The 24,420-nt window shown below is 42.1% G+C and overlaps 1 protein-coding gene across 3 annotated transcripts in view; it reads left to right on the top strand.

The window, feature by feature from the left end:
* Positions 1-24,188, top strand: part of CCDC88C (coiled-coil domain containing 88C) — a 133,714-nt gene extending 109,526 nt beyond the window's left edge. The window contains exons 21-31 of one of the 3 annotated variants that reach the window (XM_034768084.1): positions 2,290-2,433; positions 4,023-4,209; positions 5,019-5,164; positions 6,709-6,798; positions 8,287-8,528; positions 12,452-12,637; positions 15,822-15,890; positions 16,822-16,890; positions 18,452-18,753; positions 19,997-20,212; positions 21,743-24,188. In XM_034768084.1, coding sequence (XP_034623975.1) covers positions 2,290-2,433; positions 4,023-4,209; positions 5,019-5,164; positions 6,709-6,798; positions 8,287-8,528; positions 12,452-12,637; positions 15,822-15,890; positions 16,822-16,890; positions 18,452-18,753; positions 19,997-20,212; positions 21,743-22,750 — 2,659 coding nt within the window. In that variant the 3' untranslated portion in view covers positions 22,751-24,188. Of the gene's footprint in view, positions 1-2,289; positions 2,434-4,022; positions 4,210-5,018; positions 5,165-6,708; positions 6,799-8,286; positions 8,529-10,164; positions 10,600-12,451; positions 12,638-15,821; positions 15,891-16,821; positions 16,891-18,451; positions 18,754-19,996; positions 20,213-21,742 lie in introns of those variants that run through there. The other 2 variants (XM_034768085.1, XM_034768086.1) reach the window with 2 other exon arrangements.
* Positions 24,189-24,420: the final 232 nt, after the last annotated feature.

Here is a 24,420-nt window from a genome sequence, read left to right on the forward strand (position 1 = left end):
CAGCAAGTGGAAGCCAAGTAATATTGTCAGAAGGAGCGTAGAGGAATACGGCCATTCAAGTCCTTGATCAGTGTGGACTGAATCAGTACTGGGATGCACTTGGTCTGTGCCTAGAGTGAAATCTTCCCACCATTGGACTGGCACCGGTGCTACACCAATGGTGGGAATACTAGTGAAGACTGGCCATTGACTGATTTACCTGTAGATTGTCTATCTCTGCTCAGAGTTGGACACCTGGTGTAAAGCTGCTGGTAGCAAATCTATACTAGTGCCAGTCAAGCTGCAGAAACACGAGGGCAGTGATAAGAGTTTCTGAAAGGCTCCATACAGACAAGGCCTTGATGACCTGTCAGGATATTGACCTAGAGCTGGTTTGGTCAAACTCTGGGATTGACATGGGCTGTCTTTCGAAAATAATTCTTGAAGCAGGACATAAGTCTCAACTAGAGCCAAGATGCAAAGGCAAAGGATGAAGTATAAAGAAAGGGGATTGTGTTTTTAAAAAAAAAAAAAAAAAAAAAAAACTTTAAATCCATAAATGTTTTCACAGAAGAGAAAATAATTATAGAATCATAGGGTTAGAAGAGACCGCAATGGTCATCTAACCTAACCCCTAATACCTCAGGTTTACATGAGAAACTATCCCCCACATTCAGGATCTTCCATTCATCATGTGGATGCTGAATGCTCAGTATTTAAAATGTCCTGTAGCTGAATGAGAGAAATAAACAAGGTTAATTCAACTCCATCACTGCCCCTGGTGATGAATAGTAAAGAGCAGCCTTTTGTCTGGTAGACAGGTACTCCTCTGTGAGGCGGCTCACTGGGCTAGAATTTGGAACAGGCTGTAATGTGACCCCTGAGGGAGAGGGATGGTATCCTGAAAGAGAAATAACTTGGCAAGAGTCAATACATTTGGTGCTGCTTTTTCTTTTGTTTTGTTTTTACTGTTTACTGTGGCTGCAAAGTAACTATCCTTGGTCTGCTTTCGCCTCTCTTGAAACGAGAATTGCCAATGCCTGGTTGGATGAATGCAATGGAAGACTATTTGTTCACTGTACCTTTTTAATGTACTTCTCTATCCTCTGTTTGGCTGCTGTTTTGACACTTCTTATAACAGAGTTCTTCCATGAATCACAGCAGATATACCTGCCCCAGCAAGAGCATGCTATGGGGGTGAAAATCTGCTGTCCCACCTCCAGCAATGGTTACACACCATTGTCACACAAAGCTGTGCTAAGTCAAGACACTGGTCATTTCCACTTCACTGAGCCAGATTCCTATATAGTCTACCCCAGTTTATGCAAACGTAAACCTTGACAGAGGACCCCAGCTGCAGAAAATCCACCTGAGAACAATTTACTACAGTGCAAAGTGGCCATAACCTGCCTTATGTCAGGGTGGCAGTAAGGGACTAAGTGTGTTATCTGAGAAATGGGCAGCCATGGCTTGGAAGGGGCACTCAACCCCCTCATCCATGCCTGTCTCCTTTAGACATTAGGGAAATTGTTCCACCATGCCAGCAGGGTCAGGAGAGATGTCACTATAAGGCTAGGTATCCTCAGCACAGAGAAGACACAACTGTGCCTTCTCACTCCCTTCCTCACGCCCTTGATGGCTCCATAGGCAAACTGAACAAATCAGGAGGTGAAATAGAATGCTGCAGAGTGGAGGCCTCAGGGCAAATAAACCCCTGTGCTACCCTCTGGGATTTCTCATTAGCAAACAAGCAGAACCATTTGAGCAACCACTACAAAAGGCTACAATACTTCAACAACACTCCATTGGCATTCGTGTCATGATCACATTGTCTGCCTCCTATATATAATATTTGAGGGTTGATATAAGTAGTTGATTTCACTCCTTTCTTGTTTTTGGCTGCCTCTTTATGCTCTGCACAGATGCTTTGGGACCTGCCCCTAGTAATTGATTCTGAATGGTGTGTTGGAGTAAATAGTGCAGCACTGTCTGGGAACCTTCCCTTTAGGTTTCCTTCACCCCAGAGAAATCCTTGCTTTGTATCAGTTGATCAGGATGTACAGTGATCACAGTTCTTACAACTTGCATTTCAACTCAGTCAAAAATATAATTGTGCAGCCTCCATATAGGATTATACACTAGCCTGAATTCACTCACTCACTATAGATTTCTTTTGAACTCAACTAAAAATATATATATTGAAGAAGTCTTGTTTTCGGATAGATGCATTTTTATCTACTGAGAAATCTTGTGCTAAAGGAATAAAACTTTGTAGGCAAAGCCCAGAAGATGCTTATTCGTCTCTTGTAGGTACAACAGTTTAGTAAAACACAAGGCAGAATTGGAAGAATTGGAAATTGTTCTAAAAACCGAGCGAGAGGTTCTGCAGCAAGAAAGGAGAACAAATGCAATAGCCACTGGAGAAAATCAAAAGATGAGAGAAGAACTGGACAGGTATGGCTGCTTGGAACTGTGTTTTGCATATATTAGTAAAAGTTAAATCCTATGCAATATAGACTTGCTCTAATCCACTGTTGTACTAACATAAGGTTCCTGGAAGCCTTCATCAGTGTGTCTAGTCATAACAGAATTTCTGTTCCCTAATAGCTCTGTTTTGTTAATCTGCTCATGTTTGCTTAATCGCTGGTAGATAATCAGCTTTCTAATAATTGTAAATGGGTACTGTTAGTCAGTGATTCAGATGTCGTCTGCTGCTGTGACTTGCACTCATTCCAGATAGGCTGGGGCTATGGTTTTTGTTTGCATGTGTATTTGTTTTATAAAGGGTCTACTGACCAAATTCTGTGCTGACTTCACATGCCTTCCAATTGTTGAGGAATCACTAGAGGGTGCTTTGTTACAAAAAGTTTGTAGAAAAAATGTAGTATTCAGTGTCAGCTGAAATTGCTATCCAAATACCCAATATTGTCTCCCTTACATTTGTAACTATATTATTTCTGATTTGTTCTGGTGGCCTGGTGCCAGGAGTTAAAGCTCTGATGTTCCTTATTTTAAGTTGTAATAGCCTGTCCAGACTAGCAACACTGTCAAGGCTTAAGTACAAGAATTAAACATGGTTTAAAAGTGGGCTCAGTAGTTTGTATACTCACTGAGCATATTTTAAACCATGCTGGAACCCACTGAGCAGGTTTAGACAAGGTTGGTAGCACTACAGTTGTGCTACCAGTGAACCTGCACCGTTCAGGCGGGTTCATGGGGAAATTTTAAGAAGTAGCTTGGTGTAAGCAAGACCTGCGGCTTTATGTCTACATCATAATTTGAACCATGATTAAAAATCAAACATTCTTTGAGTTTGCTGAAGATATACCCTTATGCTGTTCTCATGGAATGTAGGTTATTGCACTACTGCTGTGCATGCCAGGGTTCTCGGAGCTTGCTCTTTTCAACCATGGGTCATTTTCCTATGTGGACAGGGCTTGGGAACAGTGTCCCAAAATTGCAGAGGGTTGGGGGAGAAGTAGGTTTGTTTGCTTTATTTGTCAACAAAGTCAGAATTCATTCCTTTTTTTTTTTTTTTAAAGGCATCCAGGAATAGTAGATATTTTTAGCATCACTACTGACTTAAAAAAAAACAACAACCACCAAGTTGTCTAATTTACTGAAGTCTTGCAATGTCTATGACATACATTACACAATAACACTTACATTTCATGCATCAGGAAAATAAATTCCAATGGATAGTTTTTACCTGTGCCCAGTGGGGCTGTTTTTACATCAGAATGCTTTTAAAAGTATTTTTATCGTGGAAACTTGTAACCTATCCTAAATGCCTACGTACCAAAGAGGGGTAGTAAGCATTATGCTCTGTATTCTTTTCCTTTCAATTCTTTTGTAGAGATGGAACATTTTGTAACACTGTCGGTGCTGTAGCAAACATGTAAGATACGATCAAGTAAAGATATATTTAAAAATTGGCCTTGACAAATTCAGTTTAGATTTAACAACCGTGGCTCAGCATACTGGTATTGTGTCTTTCAGTTGTTGATTATTATTTGTAAGCTTCCTGGTTTCTTCATTTTCAGGGTAAATTTCTTGCATAGCCAGCTAAAGGCAGAGTATGAGGGGCTGCATGCACACACTAAGGAGCTGAAAACCTCATTGAATAATTCTCAGCTGGAGCTGAACCGCTGGCAGGCTCGCTATGATGAACTGAAGGAGCAGCACCAGTCCATGGATATCTCCCTGACCAAGCTTGATAACCACTGTGAGGTGAGCATCTAGCAGCAGGACATTTTCCCAGCCTCTCCAAAGGGGCCTCTCTGTTAAAAGGGAGTCTGTGTCCCAGTCCTTTGGAAATTGTTGACCTTGAGCTCTAAGCAACAGAAGAAAATCACCTTCGGTTAAGTTTTCCGTTGAAATGGAAGCTGGACTTGCAGCTCAGCTGCCTCTCGTGCCGCACATTTGCGTTATTACTTCCAAGGCAGGCACATCAAAGAGGTGATGCGCTGTCCGCAGGGAAGAAGATTTGGTTACGCAATACTGAGTTGGTTATGCAACAGGAAATTTGCACTGTAGATGTTGCTCCTTGGGGAGTATGTGTGGTGTGGGCTGGGGCAGGGCAGGAGAAAAAGGCTTTCAGAGGGGGCTAAACTCAGAGGGAAGTACAGGATATTGGGAAGCAGGATGATCTTGTAGGTAAGGCATTGAACTGAGATTTGGGACACTGGGTTTAGTTCCTGGTTGTGGTATACAGTCCCTGTGTGACCTTGGCCATGTCACTGAATCTCTGTGCTTCGGTTCCCCATCTATAAAATGGGGATACACCACTCCCCTACTCCAAAGAGGATTTGTGAGGACAAATTACCACAAGAGATGGGCTCAATTCAGGAATCACCAAAGGAAATTCTTTGCCTTATGTTATGCAGGAGGTCAAATTAAGTGATCAGAATGGGCCCTTCTGGCCTTAAAAGTCTCTGTCTCTGTACCCAGGTAATTCTGTACTCGTACTAGTTTATTATATTGCATTCAGAGTGAAGCCAAGTGCAAAAGGAAAATTCACCTCTTATTCTGTTGACTAGCTGCTTACCCGTCTAAAGGGAAATCTGGAAGAAGAGAACCATCATCTCCTGAGCCAGATCCAGATGCTGAGTCAGCAGAACCAAATGCTACTGGAGCAAAACATGGAGAACAAGGAACAGTATCATGAAGAGCAGAAGCAATACATGTAAGAGACTAGAAATATTGACTTTTGACAACTAGAAGTAATCTGGTAGGCAAGAAAAGAAATGGTGAGTGTGGAAAATGGAAAATGTTATATATCAGAAGCAGAAAGACCAAAAGAACTGGTGGGCCCACTGGATTCCCCAGGTAGGTAAAGGACCATTTAAGGAGAATAAAGACATTGTAGAGAAGCTATATCTTTCCATGCCTCCACCACAGAGGATTCTGAGGAGATACCTACCCTAGACCAGGGATAGTCAATAGTTGGGCCGCAGGCCAACTCCAGACGAGCAAACGCTTTTGAATGGACCGTGAAATCTTTTTATTTACATATTGTTATTACGGTGTGAAAAATGTTTCTTTGGAGTATGGACCTTGACTATACCTTGTCCGAGAAATTTGGACTTTGACAAAAAATAATTGACTGCCCCTGCCCTAGACCAACTCTTTTCAAGTAATAGAGATGAGGCTCTGTGAGATGTTAAGGGGTGAAAACAGGAGATGCTGAAACCAGATGATAAAAGAGCAGCATCCAAGAGCTCTGAAGGAACTTAAGAACAAAGCGGCTGACCTGCTAACAAACACCTGTAGCCTCTCATTAAAATAAGTACAATACTGGAGCAGTGGCAGATACCATGTGTTCCAGGCACTAAACATGGGATGCCACCAATTAAGCAATATTTAAGATCATTTTAGTGATTTATATTACCATAAATATTCAACACAATATTCTTTTAAAGGACACAGTCTCTAAGGGTCCAAGTTCTTCATCCACTTTCACAATCTCGTTTTTAAATAGGCTGATTCACTGAAGTATGGCACTGTTTCCTTCTTTTTTATATCTACAGACAATCTAATCTTCACAGGGCTATGTGGGCTCTCCCTGTACTACAGTGAGGATGAACAAAATACATTCTTGTTCCCATCTAGGGTAGATCCTTGGATTTACAGACCCAGGAGCTAGGAGTGATCCTGGGAATAACTGATTGAGTTTTACTTCAGTACCAGGAAAAATTATTGAAATTGTGTTTGTAAATGAAACACCTGGATGAACATATGACAGAGACAAACCAGCCCCACTTCTGAAAAGAAAAACTGTGCCTGTAGATTTGCTAGCATGTCAATTAAATGGTAGCTAAAAGAACTGGGAGAAATATTTTAGCATTGTAGCATGACTCTCTGGAAACTTTGGCGTTGTTCAAAATACAAGGCATTTTGGTTTCCTACATCCTATCTTCTCTTTATTGAGACCGTAACTGGTGAGCCTTCTATCTATGACAACTGTATCAAACTGACCTGTCAGTAAGGTTAACGTGTGTTTGCATTTTGTTTTCCCAGATTGTTAGTGAATAAGATCGCTAGGGTTAAATTACTTCTGCTGCTTGAATGCACTGGATAAGAAGGCTTTTTGATCTGTAAAGATCTAACCTGTAGGATGACCTCTTTCTTCTCCTGGTGATTGTTGGCCTTGCCCTTCCATTTTGTAACCATTTGTGAAATCCAAGCAAATCCTTCAAGATCTACCTTCTTATTTTTTTATTTTCACAGTGATAAATTAAATACATTAAGGAGACACAAAGAAAAACTGGAAGAGAAGATAATGGATCAGTACAAGTTTTATGATCCTGCTCCAAAAAAGTAAGTTCCCTTCCATTTCAGTGCCACTATTGCAATACAGAATTGAGGAAAAAAAGGGGCTCTTCATAGCCGGAGAGGACCAAAACCCTGTGACTCCCTGTCAGGAGAGGTGACAAAGAGAGCAACTGGTGTGTCTGCTCATCACTACACTCTCCTCCTCTCACCCCAGAAGCCTCTTGCTTTAATTGGGATTCTCCTTGATGGGAGCCTATTTGTTGTCTCCCACAAACTCCATCGAACAGCCACACAAAAGTTAACTGACTCAAGCAGCAATCCTGCTTTAGCATGTGCTAACATAAACCCCTGTGCACATGTGGAGTCCCAGTAACTTCATATTGGGATCTGAGTCAATATAAGCTTTTACAGGGAGTCATTTTGCCCTGAGGAGTACCTTCTTCTTCCTCCAGGAGTGAGCTTTAAGCAGCAGAACCCATCACTGTGAGGGAGCCAGGGGCGGGTGCCTCCATTGGTGCTTTAATGCTTTCCTGAATCAGGGCCTGAGTAACTGTTTATTAAGTAAAATCTCAGATTCATCTATTTAAAAGACCAATCCCTAAACCTGCTTCCTGGTAGCAGAGGAGAGAGAGAGAAATTATCATATTTTAGTAATGGGAGAGGCAGAGGTATTCCAGTGGTGAGGGCCATATAAGATCCTGGTATCCAAAGGATGCTGAATTGCTGATCAGGTTGGGGTCGTTTAATCTGTTTGTGAAAGCCTCACAATATAATCTGTCAGCTTTTGTTTCAAATCCTGTGCTCGAATTCAAGCTGGTGTATCAGATCTGAGGGGCTGCTAAGCAATGAATGGCCACTAATCTGGGTTGTCAAACCAGTGGGATGGTTTAATCAACAAAGCCACCTCTGTCTGTCTTTGGAACTGCATCTTCCCATTGACACTGAATTGGCATCACGACAATATGACCCAGACAATGATTAAGCAGCAGCACTGCTCCCAGAGCTGCTCTTTCAGTGGGGGAATAAGCAGTCCAAAAAGAGGAATAGGCCTCTAAAAAAAATAATTTAAACAACAAAGCCATGTAAACCCCAACATAAATGTCTGACACGTCCAGTGCACAGGAGAATCCATACTAATGGTTAGAAACCTTAATTTCACAACTTTTCAGCCTGCTCATGTAGCAAGACCTCCCACCCTATTAAAATGTTTCATGTGGATCCACACATATGGTTTTGCTTCTAACCATGGTACAGTCCCCTTATTCAGATCACTAGCTCTGGAGAAATATTTCCCTAGACTGATGCTGACTTTGAAGGAGGAGAACCAGCCACTTTCATTTTGTGAAATCATTCCCTGACCATGTGTTTAATAAGATCTCCACATCTCACGCTCTGGGGACCCTGCACCATGCCTTAGTTTTCAGCATAATTTAAAAGTGCAGGAGCGGGGAAGCTGTGGCACAGTTCTAGATTTCAAGGGGAAAAAATTCAAGTATTTTATGATCTTCCGTTATCAAAATGTGCCTCTAACAGGAAAAACCACTGGATTGGAGCCAGAGCTTTAGTCAAATTGATCAAGCCAAAGAAAGAGGCTACAAAGGAGCGACTGATATCATCCGTGGAGAGTCCTCCATGGCACTCTGAATCCACAGAGACAGCATCCTCTCCATCTGCTTCTCAGATACTCAAGCATCAGCAGGAGAGTCTGGATAACACCTCTCTGGGGTCAAACTCTATGGAAGAGAAAGTGAGCCACAATGGAGCTTCAAACAAAGGTATATGTCTGGCTTAGAGAGGTAGTTAATGAAATAGAAGTCACACACACGGCATTTTATTTGCTGGGAAGGCTTAATAGGCATGATTCTTATATAATATATTATGTCACCATGTGTTATACCCTTTTAATATTAACCAGTATTTATATTTATTAGTTTTCCTTATCTGTGACTTGTTTTTCAGTTTCACATTTTCCCTGCATATGTGGCATGTTAGTTAATAAGATGATGGGCAAAATTAAGTTAGCTTGCAAAACGAAAATAAAGTCCATCTGTGAAACTATGCAATTCACTAGCCGTGGGCTGTAGTCCACGAAAGCTTATGCTCTAATAAATTTGTTAGTCTCTAAGGTGCCACAAGTACTCCTGTTCTTCTTTCTGTTGTTAAAGTTATTGGTGTGGTATTGTCTGGCACCAGCAGAGGGCACTCTCAGAAAATAAATGCAAGAAGAGTAAAATAATTTTAATTTCTAATAAATGCCTATTATTTGTGGAGACAATGGAGTGTTTCCATTTGTAGTTGATTTAAGAGTTTCCTAATGCAAAGTTATAACAAGTGATTTCTGTGATGTTGCAAAAATGTGATATAAAAGGCATATAATTTTGTGCATGTATATGTAGTGTAGTGTGGTGTTTTTGTGTGCAGTTGGGAGAATTATTTTGTACAATAATCAGATGTTCTCAATAATGCAGAATTTTAATGGAAACCCCCACAAAAGTAATGAATTATTAACTTCGCCAAAAAAAAAAAAACCTCCAGCCTTCAGTGCTGCTACTGAGATCGCTCAGATCTGCCTCCCTTTAACTTTTTGTCCTCTAAGAATATTTTTCAGGGAACAACTTTGAGGGTCTCAACACCTTACACTCATGGTTTCAGGCTGGGTGTGAGGGAAGAACGGAGGGCTCCATTATTACAAATGGCAATTTAGAAAAGTCTTTAATTGTTTTAATTCTTCTCCTCCCACACCGTTCTGCATGGTCTGTGATCAGTTTACAATGAAAAGGCATATTTAAAATCATCTGTATCTAGCACTGTGTAATTCCAGAAAATGTGAAATGCAATCTGTGTGCATCCAAAGCTCCCACTGACCAAAAGGAAAGTTTGAGATGAGCAAGAAATGTAGAGTCAGGCCCCTTCAGAGTGCCAGGGACTCCATGAAATCCTTTAAGGACTTCACTGTTACTACTGATTTTACATGGAAGGTGCTCAGATCCTGCGGTGGTGGACATCTGTATAAAACCCTAAGTAATCTATATATGGTACCACTAAGTAATGTATCGATGTACATGAATTATATCGTGTGTGTGTGTGTGTGTGTGTGTGTGTGTGTGTGTGCCAATAATGTCATCCGTGATATAAAATGTATTAAAACATATTATATAATGTATTTTAATACATATTATATCACGGATGACATTATTGGCAATTTTAGGTAGAGGTTGCTCATGTGTACTGTATTAACTAATCATGAATCTGATTCCCTAAACATTATTTAGTGTTAGTTTAGTCTTTTTCATGTTTCACTGGATTGTGTTGTCACTTAGCTGTTTTAAGACATTTTAGTTATATTTCTATTTTTTTGTTCACTATTTTTCTTCTTCTTCTTTTTGGAATACCTGGGTGATGATAATTTAGCTGCTCAACGCAAAAAGATTGCCTTTTTGAGAAGCAAAAGCAAGGACAAAGAAAAGTCTCCTAAGTCTCCATCGAATCATCAGTTTCTCACTAATCGTCTGCGGTTCTGGTCTTCTTCCGACATCCCATCCTCTCCTAATGAAACTCTTTCTTTCTCGGAAATGGGAGATTTCTAACACCTTGTCTTTATTTTCATATATTTCTCAAGTTTAAACCAAAGAACCCACATGCTTAAATGAACACACACATTGGTACAAACACTCAGCATGTCCTTAAAATAAACTAAATACAAGCACAGATTAGTGAATGTGGACTTAATTTTTTCAGTAGAAGATGAATCATTATTGCACACTATGGATCATTTCTTCAATGCAGTATACTTTTAGGGGACCTCATGACATACAGTATGCGTATGTATACTGGCTGTGGTGCACGTTATAAGTAAGTGAAGTTGCTGTGCGCTTCATTGTTTTCTTGCAATCACAGACTTGCATCATGTCCAGTTGAAATGTGGAAATTGCTTTTGCTATGCTTCCTACAATGTATTATCACTACTAAAATACGAAGCTAATATATAAGCACGCTCAAATCTTGGAGATTTTTCCAGTGCTCTGTGCAGCTAAATTTAAGATGGCCAACTTATTACAATTTCTCTGTGCTTCCAGGCAGTCTAAATCTGGAAATATAGTGGCACTCGTTAGCAATACTACTTTCCAAATGTCTCAACATTTGCAGTCTAAACATCCATTTTTAGAAGTTTTGTAAGTTGGAGGGGTAAGATCTGAGCCTCTGAGAATTTGGCTTTTGAGTGTGTTTTTATGTCAAAAAAGGCGATTTGATCTCTTTTAGTTGCCCAAACTCCTTACCATCTAATAGTCATTGCCTGTGAAACGAACTCATGGTCACAATCCACTTCCTGTTGGACAAGTGTCCATATCACAGTTGGTGCCCTTGTGATCATCCTCAGCAGAAAGCCAAACTCCCCTTTCTCTCCTAGAGGTGATTCCTCCATACCAGAGCTGAGCACACTGGTATAGCAGCATAGAGAAGTTTGCACTGTCACTACTTGTTGTTTGGATTAATACAGAGCATCAGTCTCCAGGGCTATTAATTCAGCATGTTTGAAAGGCACTAAATTCATTTTTCAAAGGCAATTTGAAATATCGACTTGCATGGCAAGTTTTAGCCCATAACAATTTTTATGGCCATGCTATAAACTTATAAAAAGTGGGAGAGAGTAAAAATGGTGCAGACCCCATGCTGTAGTAGCACACACAGACTACCTCTGCTATAAAAGACATTTTTTTCTGAGAAACTTTCAGAAACAGCATAACCCAATAGTACCCTAGTCCACCTTCTCTACTACATTTTTGTTGCTGCCCTGTGCCTTTGAACTAACCAATTTTGTTTTGTCCCTGCTAGCTGTTTATTTTGACCGCCTTGCTCTGCTTTGTTTTCAGTATCTAATTACCGTTAATTAACCTCACTTCAGAAAAATTTAGGAAACCAGAATCTTGCTTCTCATCAAGGCTGTTTTCTAAAATGAAAGCTTTACATTTTGCTCTGTTTTATTTGAGCCTTAAAATGTGTATCAGCCGTGTTAATTTGGGGGTTTTAATACATTCCACCTCATCACTGGAAAAAAGCCTTTCTGTCCATCTAGGGGTGTTTAATATTTTAGCAGGCAGTATTTGTTGTTATCCCAAAATGCTGTTTAAGAAATCAGTGCATTGAAGGAGGAGAGTTTAAACCCTCTGGAGAGTCTGACTCTTATCACAGCAGAATTCTGTATGGACAGAAATTATATCTTCTCATGAATCCTGTTAGGTGATTTTAAACTCAGGAATCTTTGTTTTGAATATGGCTTTGACTTGTCAGTATATCAAAGCTTTATTCCCTTTTATTACTGAAGCAAGTGCTTATAAAATGTACCTTAAGGCATTTCATATCCCACTTATTTTTTCTGCTTTCATGTCTTTGCTCCCATGTCTATCCTCTTCCTTTCACAATATGTGTTGCATGTATAAAAAACAACCTTCCTACTGACACTAAATGAGCCCTTGTCACTCCTAAGCTCCCTAGTGAGCAGACATATGATTGCAAAACTGGTTACAGAAATCTCTTCCCCAAGAGTGAACTGGTTCTTGAAAAGCTTGCAAAACTAGCGCCTCTGTTGTGCGTTTTTGTGTGTGCCTGCTTGTTGTGTCTATATGAAAGTGGATAGATACATGTTTGATTGTGTTGTCCTCTATTGCCTCATTTATTTACCTCTTTCTCCCCTACTCAGCATTAATGGATCTAAAACAAAACCGAATTTCCCAACGTGGAGGCAGCAATGATAATGTTGAAAATTCAGCAGACTCTGCTACTAAGCACTGCGTGGAGCTGGGTTCCAGAACTTACTCTACCTCAGCCATCCATTTGACCACTTCAAGTTCTACTCCCACTTCCAGGCACCAAAGCAAACCCAAAGGTGTGTTGTGTAAGCTAGTATTTAGTCTATCTACAGCTAGTCCAACTCCCAGTACTTGGAGCCCCCACTTCACTGTAATGCAGTGGTTCCCAAACTGGGATTCGTGAACTCCTGGGGGTTCACAAAATGTTACAGGGGGTTCTCAGGAAAAAATTCCCTAATGGCAGACAGAACTGTCCATAAGGACCCCGGGCAGCACAGGCCAGCAACCCGGAGCCTTGGGGACATCCAAGAGCTAAGCAGATCAAAGCAAGCATATCTATCACACTAAGGAGATTTAAACTTCAAGACTCCTTTTACGAAATAGAAAGGGAGGTGGATATTTTTTTGCTGTTTTTAAAATTAAATAGGCTGCTACTGTGTTTAAATTATTATGAAGAACAAGTTTAAGCTTTGATGCAATGTGCATTGTTTACCTGGACTGCTCAAGATCTGAATGCTTCTGTTGGAGGAACTCTTTGAGTTGGCTTCTTAAATACCTTCATGCTGTTTCACATCTGATACTCCTTGATGAAACATAGGAGCCAGAGGCGCCAGTATGGGGGGTGATGAGGGTCACATGACGCCCCCACATCAGCATGCCTCCCTGTGGGTCCCTGCCCTTTTTTTCCGGTGGCCTCCCTGGGCCCCCCACTTTTCTGGCAGTGCTCCCCCAGTCCTTGTGGTGCGTGGGGGCTTTGCTCCCTCATCCCTTTTTTCTACTGGCACTTCTGATAGGAGCCTTGTCTTATAACAGGCTTAATCAAAAGTGATACCAGCTACAGCAGTGAGATCTTGGAAAAGTGTTGCCATTTTCATAACATAATAAAAATACTGTAATGATAAATAATAATAGTGTGTAATAAGCATGTCATAAAAACAACTTTATATGTCCAAGATCAATGCTTTTATAATTTATCCTGAGGTAAGGGAGAAAATCCATGGAAATGTTCATTTTTAGGAGGGGGTTCATGAGACTTGACATTTTAGTGAAAGGGGTTCGCGGGTTGTTAAAGTTTGGGAACCACTGCTGTAATGTGACCTCCCATCATAACAGATACTGCAAGGTACATAATAGGCCTTCTGCAGTTACAGAAGCTCAGCACATGCTATAATTAGAGCCCTGCAAATCCATGGATATCCGCTTCATATTTGTGGATAGCCAAATCCCTGGATGCAAATATCCATGGACCATTTTTTGTGGATAGTGGATCGGATGCGGATACAACTGCGCAGGGCTCTACTCACTGGCGGCGCCTGCCCCGCAGTATCCAAATGAGCAGCCCAAGGGGTGACGTGTGCTTGGGACCAGCGGCCAGTGGCTGGGATTGGGTGGCAGTCCAGAGTCAGGGCTCTCCAGCACCCACTCGCTGCGCTGTTTCCTGTCCAGCAGCTCGGGTCCCTCAGACAGCGCCAGCGTCCCCACTATGACTCGTCCTGACAGCACTGGCCGCGCTCCTGGCCCACTGGCTCCGGCCACAGGGATTGGAGCAAGCAGGGCCCCAGCGCCTAACCCCTTCGCCCCACTTGATGCAACACGCACTGCTGCTGCCATCACTTGCGAGCCCCCGGGAGCAGCGCACAATGCGACGCCCATTCCCTCCAACCCCCACACCGTCCCTTCTCCTCAAGACCCCGGCCCTGCACCACCCCTTACCCCCAGTCCCCGTCCTTGTGCCACCTCCACCCTGCAAGACCCCACCCCCCGCTCGCTCATCTCCGCTCCCTCCTCCACCCTCCCTTCTGCAAGAAGGCTAGCAGATCGTAGGTTGGCTGCACGTTGATTCTGGTGGATGAGGATTGGATGCGGATCCACATTTTTGTATCCACGCAGGGCTCTAGCTGTAACACAGTGGTCCCTTTGATAAGTTATAGGTAGGGCCCTACCAAATTCACGGCCATGAAAAACATGTTACAGACCATGAAATCTGGTCTTTTTTGTGTGCTTTTATCCTATACTATACAGATTTCACGGGGGAGATCAGCATTTCTCAAATTGGGGGTCCTGCCCCAAAAGAGTTGCAGGGGGATCACAAGGTTATTTTAGGGGGGTCATGGTATTGCCACCCTTACTTCTGGGCTGCCTTCAGAGCTGGACGGCCAGAGAGTGGCGACTGTTGGCTGGATGCCCAGTTCTGAAGGCAATATCATACCATGCAACCCTTACTTCTGCACTGCTGCTGGTGGCGGTGCTGCCTTCAGAACTGGGGTCCTGGTCAGCAGTCACCACTCTCCAGCTGCCCAGCCTCTGAAGGCAACACCACTGCCAGCTGCAGCACAGAAGTAAGGGTAGCAGTAGTGTCAGGGCCGGCTCCAGGCGCCAGCTTACCAAGCAGGTGCTTGAGGTGGCCACCTCAGAGAGGAGCAGCACGTCCAGCTGTTTGCGGCAATTTGGCGGATGGTCCCTCACTTCTGCTCGGAGCGAAGGACCTCCCGCTGAATTGCCTCCGCAGATCACGATTGCGACTTTTTTTTTTTTTTTTAAGCTGCTTGGGGCGGCCAAAACCCTGGAGCCAGCCCTGAGTAGTGCAACCCCCCAACAATAATCTTACAAACTCCTCCCCCACACTCCTTTTTTGGTCAAGATCCCTACAGTTACAACACCATGAAATTTCAGATTTAAATAGCTGAAATCATGAAATCCTATGACTGAAATTGACCAAAATGGACTGTGAATTTGGTAGGGCCCTAGTTATAGGGCTTCTTTACACTAGCAAAGCTATCATGTGGGAGGTCGCATTACAATGCACTAGTCTTTCCCTCCAACTCAACTTGACTGTGGGCCAGGGCCGGCTCCAGCATTTCTGCCACCCCAAGCGCAAAAAAAAAAAAAAAAGCCGCGGTCGCAATTGCGAGCGGTGGCGGCAATTGGGGGGTGGGGGTGGGTGAAGCCGCGATCGGCGGCGGCAGGTCCTTCGCTCCTAGAGGAGTGAGGGACCTGCCGCCCCCGAATTGCCACACATGCTGTCCCTCTCCCTTGGCTGCCCCAAGCACCTGCTTGTTAAGCTGGTGCCTGGAGCCGGCCCTGCTGTGGGCCCATTGATTCAAAATGGTGGCCAAAGAGATGGATACTTCTCCCATGTAACCTTTATAAAGTCACTCAACAGGCTCTTCCATTTATACTGTAATGGTCTGTTCAAGGCAAATCTGTGGGATTGACCTTCCTAAACTTAATGTTACCTACTACATTTTATATTCTTTCCAGGATATAATTCAGAGGATAATCTTTGTGACCAATCCTCTGAGGTAGAGTTTTCAAGAAACAGACAACATGGTAAGTTTATGGAATGTAAGATTACACTAACCCCCTATATTGGGGCCTGCTTCATAATGTCTAAACAAACCCTCATAGGCCATTATAGTTAAACTTGGATTATAAAATGATCTGAAATTATTTATTATTCATTTCTTTGGGGGTTTTGGATCCAAATGTTTTATTTTTATCTTAAGATTTTTTTAAAAAAATTAATTATTTCCCAATGAAACTTAAAAAAGAAGAAGAAGAAATTCCTAATCAAGACCTGCCTCAGCAGCAACATGTTCAGTGCATGCAATACAGGTGAATGCACTGATTTTTAAGATCAATATTTGCATATAACAGGGAGGGATGGAATCAGCCGTAGTAGATTTCTTCGGGGATGGTAGCAGCAGCACTGGGTAATAAGTGCCTTCCTGGAGGACTTTGAATTTGCAAGCTGGTTAACAGCACTAAAAATTCACTAGCTCACCTCTAAAAAGGAAATTGAAAATAGAGGAGGAGAAAGAGAAAACTTAATGTTTGAAATAAAAATGCATGTTTCGTAGTTGGACCAATAAAAACTACCTTAGTATATCAAACATAATATCACATTAGCCCTTTTCATCATTAAAATTTCTCTTTGTGGCAAACCTAATTACTGTAGAAGCAAACTGAAGAATACATTTCTCTGCACAAAATGATAGTAAGAAAATGAGATGTTCTTAAACACCTCACAAAGGAAGAACAGGGTTGATTTGTGTTTCTCACTTGATGTACATCACATTATGGTAAAATTTTCAAAAGTGCCAAAGTCATATTTTAAAAAGTCACTTAGGCATTTAGCATCCTAAGTCTCACTGAAAGTCAATGGAACTTAGGCTCTTAAGTCACATAGGCATTTTTGAAAATGTTACGTTTTGTCCAGACCTTATGTGCTCATGAACTTAATATTCCTCTTTCTTTACAGTTTCCAAGCCAAATAGTTTAGAGAGCAGTCGAAATGCATCCAGCAGCAGTTCACCTCTCAACTTGAAAGGTAAGATATTTTCAGAGCTGAGATGCCTTCTGACGAATAGGAAATGAAATTGAATTGCATGCAAAGCATTTTCTTTTCTTTCCAGTTGGGCTAGAACAAATAACATGGTTTTGTTACCTGAGCAGGGCCTGGCTACCACAGAGACTTGAAACAATGTTAGCAAGAATGATTTTTTTAAAGCATGATCATGACTAACAGGGCATGAATTCTAGGACAGAGAGAGACCGATTCTTCTGCCATATCAAAGGCATAATTTTGGGGTATTCTGATGGATGAAACTCCAGATTTAAACTGTCTGTATATACAAGCAGTTCTCCAGCATTCTCACTCTGTGCACAGCTTTGTAAGATAAACATGCTTTTTGGGCCCCACACTACAAGAAAGATGTGGAAAAATTGGAAAGAGTCCAGTGGAGGGTAAAAAAATGATTAGGGTGCTGGAGCACATAATTTATGAGGAGAGGCTGAGGGAACTGGGATTATTTAGTCTGCAGAAGAGAAGAATGAGGGGGGATTTGATAGCTGCTTTCAAGTACCTGAAAGGGGGTTCCAAAGAGGATGGATCTACACTGTTCTCAGTGGTACCAGATGACAGAACAAGGAGTAATGGTCTCAAGTTGCAGTGGAGGTTTAGGTTGGATATTAGGAAAAACGTTTTCACTAGGAGGGTGGTGAAGCACTGGAATGGGTTACCTGGGGAGGTGGTGGAATCTCCTTCCTTAATGGTTTTTAAGGTCAGGCTTGACAAAGCCCTGGCTGGGATGAATTAGTTGGGGATCGGTCCTGCTTTGAGCAGGGGGTTGGACTAGATGACCTACTGAGGTCCTTTCCAACCCTGATATTCTATGATTCTATGCTCTCTAGATTGCTAGAGTTCTGTCTATATTAACAAGGATTAACATATTAGGCTAAATGTGGTGAAACCACTTTGTGCTGCCTCACTGGCAAATTGTGGCGCTCAAGTTGGCACAATGCCAGGGCTAGGAGGCTCTTTTAGTGCCACAGAGCTGACACAGAGGCTCAACTGTTATCCCTGCTGCTAGCAAAGAGTGTGGCCATAGGAAGGGATGTGGCCAGGATACTACCACACTGTACCAACCCCCTGGCAGCTGTTTCAGCTCCTTAGGACCATTAGCAACCAGCGTAATTTAGAGGAGCATCAAGGCTGCTGTACTTTGTACTTGAGGACTGGCCCTGCACACACCAGCCCCAAGATCAAGGTAGTGCAAAGCTGACTTTTTTTGTGTGTGCTCTTCTGTTATGGCTCAGAATCTGGCTCATGAAGTAGAACTTCTTACTGCTGTTCTGGGGGCAAGTACCTCGGCTCATTTAACTGGATTCCTTTTTGAAACTCTGGAATGTGTACTGTTCCTGGTATTCTGAAGTTCTGATTTCATATGGTTTTGGGGAGGAGGAAATAATGATTGTAAAGTCTAATTTTAGTTGACATATTCAGCATGGAAAAGGAACTGAATCATACATACCTAACTCAGTAGGGAGTTGACATTCTTCTAAAATAGAGGAAAATAAGTGTTTTTAATGTTGCTTTTTCCCCTCCTCAGGTTCTTCAGATCGTATCTACGGCAGAGCTGAGAGCCTCAGCAGTGAAGATATGGTGCCAAGTAGAGACACACCTGCCTTGCCCAGAGACATCTACAGCTATCATTCCACTTCTGCCATCTTAAGCTCTAACAACAGACAAGACCCCTCCCTTCACGGGAATGGTTCGATTTCTTATGACATACCTCAGAGGAGTAACCCAAGCCAATCCTATGCTGGCAGGCAGCGATCTGCTTCTCCTGACAGTGACATGGTGACTTTGGAAGAGTTTCTGGAAGAGACCAACAAGTTATCCCCACCGAGTGTACGTAAAATAAAACTATAGCTATCTCAGGTGACATGAAAACATTCCAAGCTGATCTGACGGGGAGGTGACAAATAAGAAATAGAAGCATAGAGAACAGAATATCAGGGTTGGAAGGGACCCCAGGAGGTCATCTAGTCTAACCCCCTGCTCAAAGCAGGGCCAATCCCCAATACAGTGAAATACTGTGCGATCCTCACTAATGACTGTGAGACTCATTACAGTGGAAAGGTGGGTGAGGTAATATCTTTTGTTGGACCAACTTCTGGGTGAGAGAAGCCTTCGAGCTACACAGAACTCATTGTGAGCTATGAATTTTGCAAATCAGTATTTAAGCAAACAACCCCCACAAAAAACCTCAGGATAATACATCACAAATATCCTGTTAGTTTATTTTTATATTTGTAACTAGAGCTAGTGAAATAATTCATTGTAAGTGATATTTGTTGGAATATTGGTATTTTTTTCATCCAGTAATTCTTTGTGATTAAACTTTCCCATTATTCCACCAGCTCTAAGTTTAGATGAGTTTTAATTATTTGTGAACTAGTAACTGTACTGTGCAGTATTCTGCAGAATTAAATTTTAATCATCCGAGCCTTTGATACAGTTCTCGGCTGCTAAATCTCTGCCGAAAACTAAAGCTTGACGACCATCATTAATTGAATTATAAAGTGTGCATCTTAAAGAAGGTCTGCTCTATTTAAAAAAATCTCACAATCCAGTTTTTTCAGGAGGATTTTATTAAGGATTTGAGGGAGGGAAGTCTCTGTTCCCCTGGATTGTGTTATCTGTTTCTATGAACCGTGTGGTACTGTTGTGCTGTTGGTGAAATCAATGCTGCAGTATTTCACTGTGCAGTTAAAGATGTTTTGTAGGAAATAATATGCATTTGTTTGTAAATGTCTTGTATCGCTTAGTGATGATGCATACCAGTCACGTGAAATGTCGCAGTACAAAACATGTTGATGTCTTCAGACCAAATTCACTGCTGGCATAAGTGAGTGAAAGTTAATGGTACATCAACGGCCCAGTAGCATTACTGATGTAATTGGAGTCCCACCCTCTTATGACATCAGCGAATTTTGGTCCTCAGTGTTTAAGACAAACCTTTTAAAATGTATCGTAGTCCCTTGTTCTGAGTGCCTAGTGGTAAATTAGTTGATTGCAAAACACTTGTTGTCTGTAACCATGTGATCATGTCTCCATTTTCATTCTTTCTGTCATCCTTGTTCCTTTTCAGCGGCAACACAGCTTAAATGAGACCGAAATTATCTCATTGCACCAATTTCTGTTAGAGGCTGATGCACTGTATCCCTCTTGCCATTTCCCATCTCATTCCCTCCATCAGGAACCTTCGTGTTCAGTCGAACCAGTCCTCAGTCGTTCGTGTCGTGACAGTCTGAGGCACAGAACTGGCAGGGGGAATAGGAGATCAACTTCGCTGTATATCCCCAGGGTATCCATCGCTATCACTGTGCAGTTAACAGCTCACCCCTCACTCCAGCCTGCAAGCACATTAATGCCTATGGAAGCTTGTTTTAATGTTTCATCGCTACTTTAGTGTAAAAACTAAAGTAGCCAAATTACTCATATTAATGATCCCTAAAGTATTTCTAGTGCTGCGCATGAGCCCCTGTTTGTTGGGAGGATTGTAATAGCACAATATGGTGGCCCTCTAATTTTAACATGCACTACAGAGATTTAGACTAACATAAAAAAATAACCCAGGCTCTTAGCATTTGATTGAACCTGGAATGCTTCTGACACAGTAAGGAATTATCATGAGCTGCCATTTTATAACTATTACTATTTACTATGAGCAAAATGGGTTTTGCTCCTGGAAGTAACCTTCTCTGTAAATTCTAGTGAAATGAAAAGATATATTAAACCATGACATACTTACCCAGAGAAGAGCAAAGAAATGAAGTACAGACGCTCCCCGACTTACGCGAGCATTCCGTTCCGGAACGCCTTGCGTAACTCGAATTTTGCGTAAGTCGGAAACGTATCTCTGACCATTAAGCAAAAAACCCTCCTATTTCTAGCTTACGGAACTTTTTCTGTAAATGCGGATTTGCATAAGTCGGGTCTTGCGTAAGCCAGGGAACGTCTGTACATCAGGTTGTTTCAGCACATTCTTTTTATAACTAACACGTCCATTAACTATTCACAGCATGCCTTGTACTAATATCTCAACAGCAGTTGATAGTGTCATCCGTATGTTTTGCCTGAGTCCATCTCAATTAAGCATTTATTGTATATTTTCTTTTGTGGCCAGGTTAATTATTTGCCTTCAGAATATTGCACATTAATTTCTGGATGATCAATCATTCATCTATTGTACATACAGCATTTAACACATGCAGTATGTTGGTCTTGGTCCAAAAAAACCCAAGCCCAATGAAATTGCCCTATAGTAGGCTGCTAGCACATCTCCACTTAGAGTAATCTCCTGTTGTTTCACTAATATTGGAACAAGGTGTTGTCCAGAACAGCCTGCGTTCTAGAAACAACAAACACTCAATCACTGATGTGCACTAAATTGGCCGATACTAAATGAAGCAAAAGAGCTGCAGCCCAGGGTGCTATCAAGATGAATTTCTTTAACTGGTGACAATTAAACTGGCAAATAAGGCTGCCACAATCTAATTTTGATCATCATGTAACTCATAGATCTACATTTAGATACTTTTCCCCCAGTGCTCTCAGCTATAGGCATGAAATAAGTGGTTTTATATAAGATGTTGAGGGTCCCTCAAAAGTTGACACTGACACACCAATTAGTGCGTAAAGCACTTTGAAGGTGAGGCATGTTGTACATAGTGCCAAGTGCTCTCTGTCATACAATTACTTTGTGTTGATCCCTGGGTTGCTTGATGTGTGGAATTATGTTGTGACATCCTTGAGAGGAAAAGTGCTCGCTAAACACATTTTCCTTATAACAGTATTGCCATTAATGTGCCATGTATGTATTTTCTCCCCATAGGACACTTCCAGTAGCAGAGATGACTTGCTGAGTGATTATTTTAGAAAAGCAAATGAACCCCCTCCTATTGGGAACCAGCTGGGTCAGCCAGGTAGAAAGGAGACAGCTAAGACGCCTACCAGCTATGTGTCACCAACTATAAAAATGACCATCGCCAGTGAAGAGGGGAGAGTGGCTAAACCTGGACACTATGTCAAACCCAACCTTAGACCAGCTGAATCTGAGGTGCTGGCAAACGCCACAGGATCTCTTAAACTTCCTCCCACACCACCACATCAGCCGCTCAGTGGGCTGAGGCCAATGGCACAACCGCAGCAGACCAGTACAATGAGCCAGAGGAATGCCTCCCTGAGCAGAGCCTTTAGTCTGGCCTCTGCAGACCTCCTGAGAGCCACAGGCCCAGAGACATACGGACAGGAGAGCCCTCAGAAGCTGGGTGCAGATGTTCGTGCAGGCAAAGACTCTGGCAGTCAGACCTTGCGGCTGTCTGTGCCCCCAGGCTCTCACGCTACCGTACGAGACAGACCACAGTCTGCAAAGGCAGCGTGCACCTTGCAAGCTGTCGATTCCCGTTGTCGGCAGCTTGACATGAGACGTCTTTCTCTGGCACCTCCAAAGGAGGAGAGGCCTCTTTCATTTCATCAGTCTTCTGCCTCTGCCAACAGTGTGCAGCAGCAGGAACGAGTGAGTGCAGTGCCTGGGCAACACTATTCACCCACACAATATACACCGGCTAAAGTCAAATCCAAGCCAGCCGCACACTCCGGGGAAGTGGCCACCGTGACTCCTGTCAGAGCTGCCTCTAGTAACAGTGAGGGCGATGTTACCCAAGGGCAAAGTCGGAGTGATGCCCTCATTAACAAATGCCAGAGTAGGTCACCAGAAGGCCACACTGGTGCAGGGGGAATAGAGGAATCCAACAGAGGGGGCAGCTCCAGGAGCACTCCTGGATCTCCAGATCCCCATGGGGACCAGCAGACTGTCTGGTATGAATATGGATGTGTGTAATCTGTTGATTCTCTTGGTAACGTGTTTTAAGCTGGTGACATTTGGGTGGAATTTGCTAGTGGCATTTGTCTAAACACTGTGGCAGGTCTTAAAAGGCATTACCTGCACCTCATTTTCTAGTTTGTCTAAATGCCTTTCAGGCATTGGTTTTTAATGGAACAAAGGACATTTTCACGGTTAAAACAAAGAACTGAACAGCCGAACCAGGGCCTTTCCTTTCACACTATAGTGCCTAAAACAAAGTGGACCCCTTACAGACTCCCACAAAAGACTTTAGGCCTAATTTTCAGAAGTGCTGAGCACCCACAAATCCAGTTGAAGACAAGGGGAGCTGTGAGGGCTCACCACACTCTGACAGTTGGTCACCGCCTCTCCCTATCTTTGTACTGCCCTCTCCCATGCTCCCCCAGATTCTGCATTAAAGAAACATTCATGGGTCAAATTTAACTGTGTTGAATTCAGCCCTCAGTTTGAAAAATGGCTTAAGTTGCATAAAAGATCATGTAAAAGCCAAACTCCTCTCTGGGGAAAAGAACCAGACGCTTGCAGCAGCTTAAAGAAAAGCTGAAGGGCAAAAGTGTATGGCTTTGCAGTGGATCTAAGGAAAGCAATTATGTTTGTAACAGCTGCATTTTATAAATAGGAGGAGTTGAATTAAAGGGTCCCATATTAACCTTTCACATTGGGAACTGTTTGAACCCAAAGAGGTCAGTGTACTTGCCTCGCTGCCTCCACTACATGCACAGTTCAGCGGATCCTTGATTCTGAAAGCCAAGTGGTGCTGCTTTTTGACACTTGCTTTATCTTTTATACAAACACTGGAACTGATACAGCCTGTTCAGGGAGATGCCTGCTTTCAATGGCATTGCAAAGATGGCATCCCATGTACAAAGGTGACTTGTACACATGTAAATGAAAAATTAAATCATTGTATAGGATTGCTGTGTAAACTGTATTAATAAATGTGCTATCACTTCTTCTTGCATCCCCATGTGCGTGATTGCCCATGTCCGAAGTAATATACAGGAATCTCTCTTATAGGATGAAGTCTTTGTTTCTGTCTTAAAGAACTTGTTCAGTGTAGAAACCAAAATAATGTTATATACATGAGAAAGAAATCTACTTTTAAAAATCTATTTATGTTCAAATAAAATTTCTCTCATGTGTCTGTCAAGTTTCATTAGCTGCTTATGTATATATGATGAAACATGTATCTTTAATTCTATTTCATGTTTGTAAAGGTGTTTTCCTTGTATTAGACTAAATCCCTCAAAAATTTAAAGATTTTCCTTACACTGGTTCCGATTTAATATAGCAAAAGACCTATGTAAGCAATTTTAAACTGATATCAGGTCAGCTAGGAATGTTTTTGTTATATAGTATGTAGCAATCACATTCTGAAAACTACAGGATTGTTTATAATAAAAGATTAAAAAAACAAATAGGTGCGATATGTTTTTTCCTTTAGAAAATCCCAGATTCACAGAGATGGGTCTAGATCTGAGTCTGGGAGATTTGTATAAATTTATTTTAATACTGAAAAGTATTCACAAACAATATAGTTGCACTTCTGTAGCAGGGTGCTGGTACAGAGACACCTAATTAGCCCCTGCTCAGCTAGCCCCAATCAGGGGAAATAGATTGGGGCTGGGGAGAAGGCTGGTGCCTGG

The sequence above is a fragment of the Trachemys scripta genome, chromosome 4 (genome assembly GCF_013100865.1).
Source record: "Trachemys scripta elegans isolate TJP31775 chromosome 4, CAS_Tse_1.0, whole genome shotgun sequence".
In the NCBI taxonomy this organism is placed as follows: Eukaryota; Metazoa; Chordata; order Testudines; family Emydidae; genus Trachemys; species Trachemys scripta.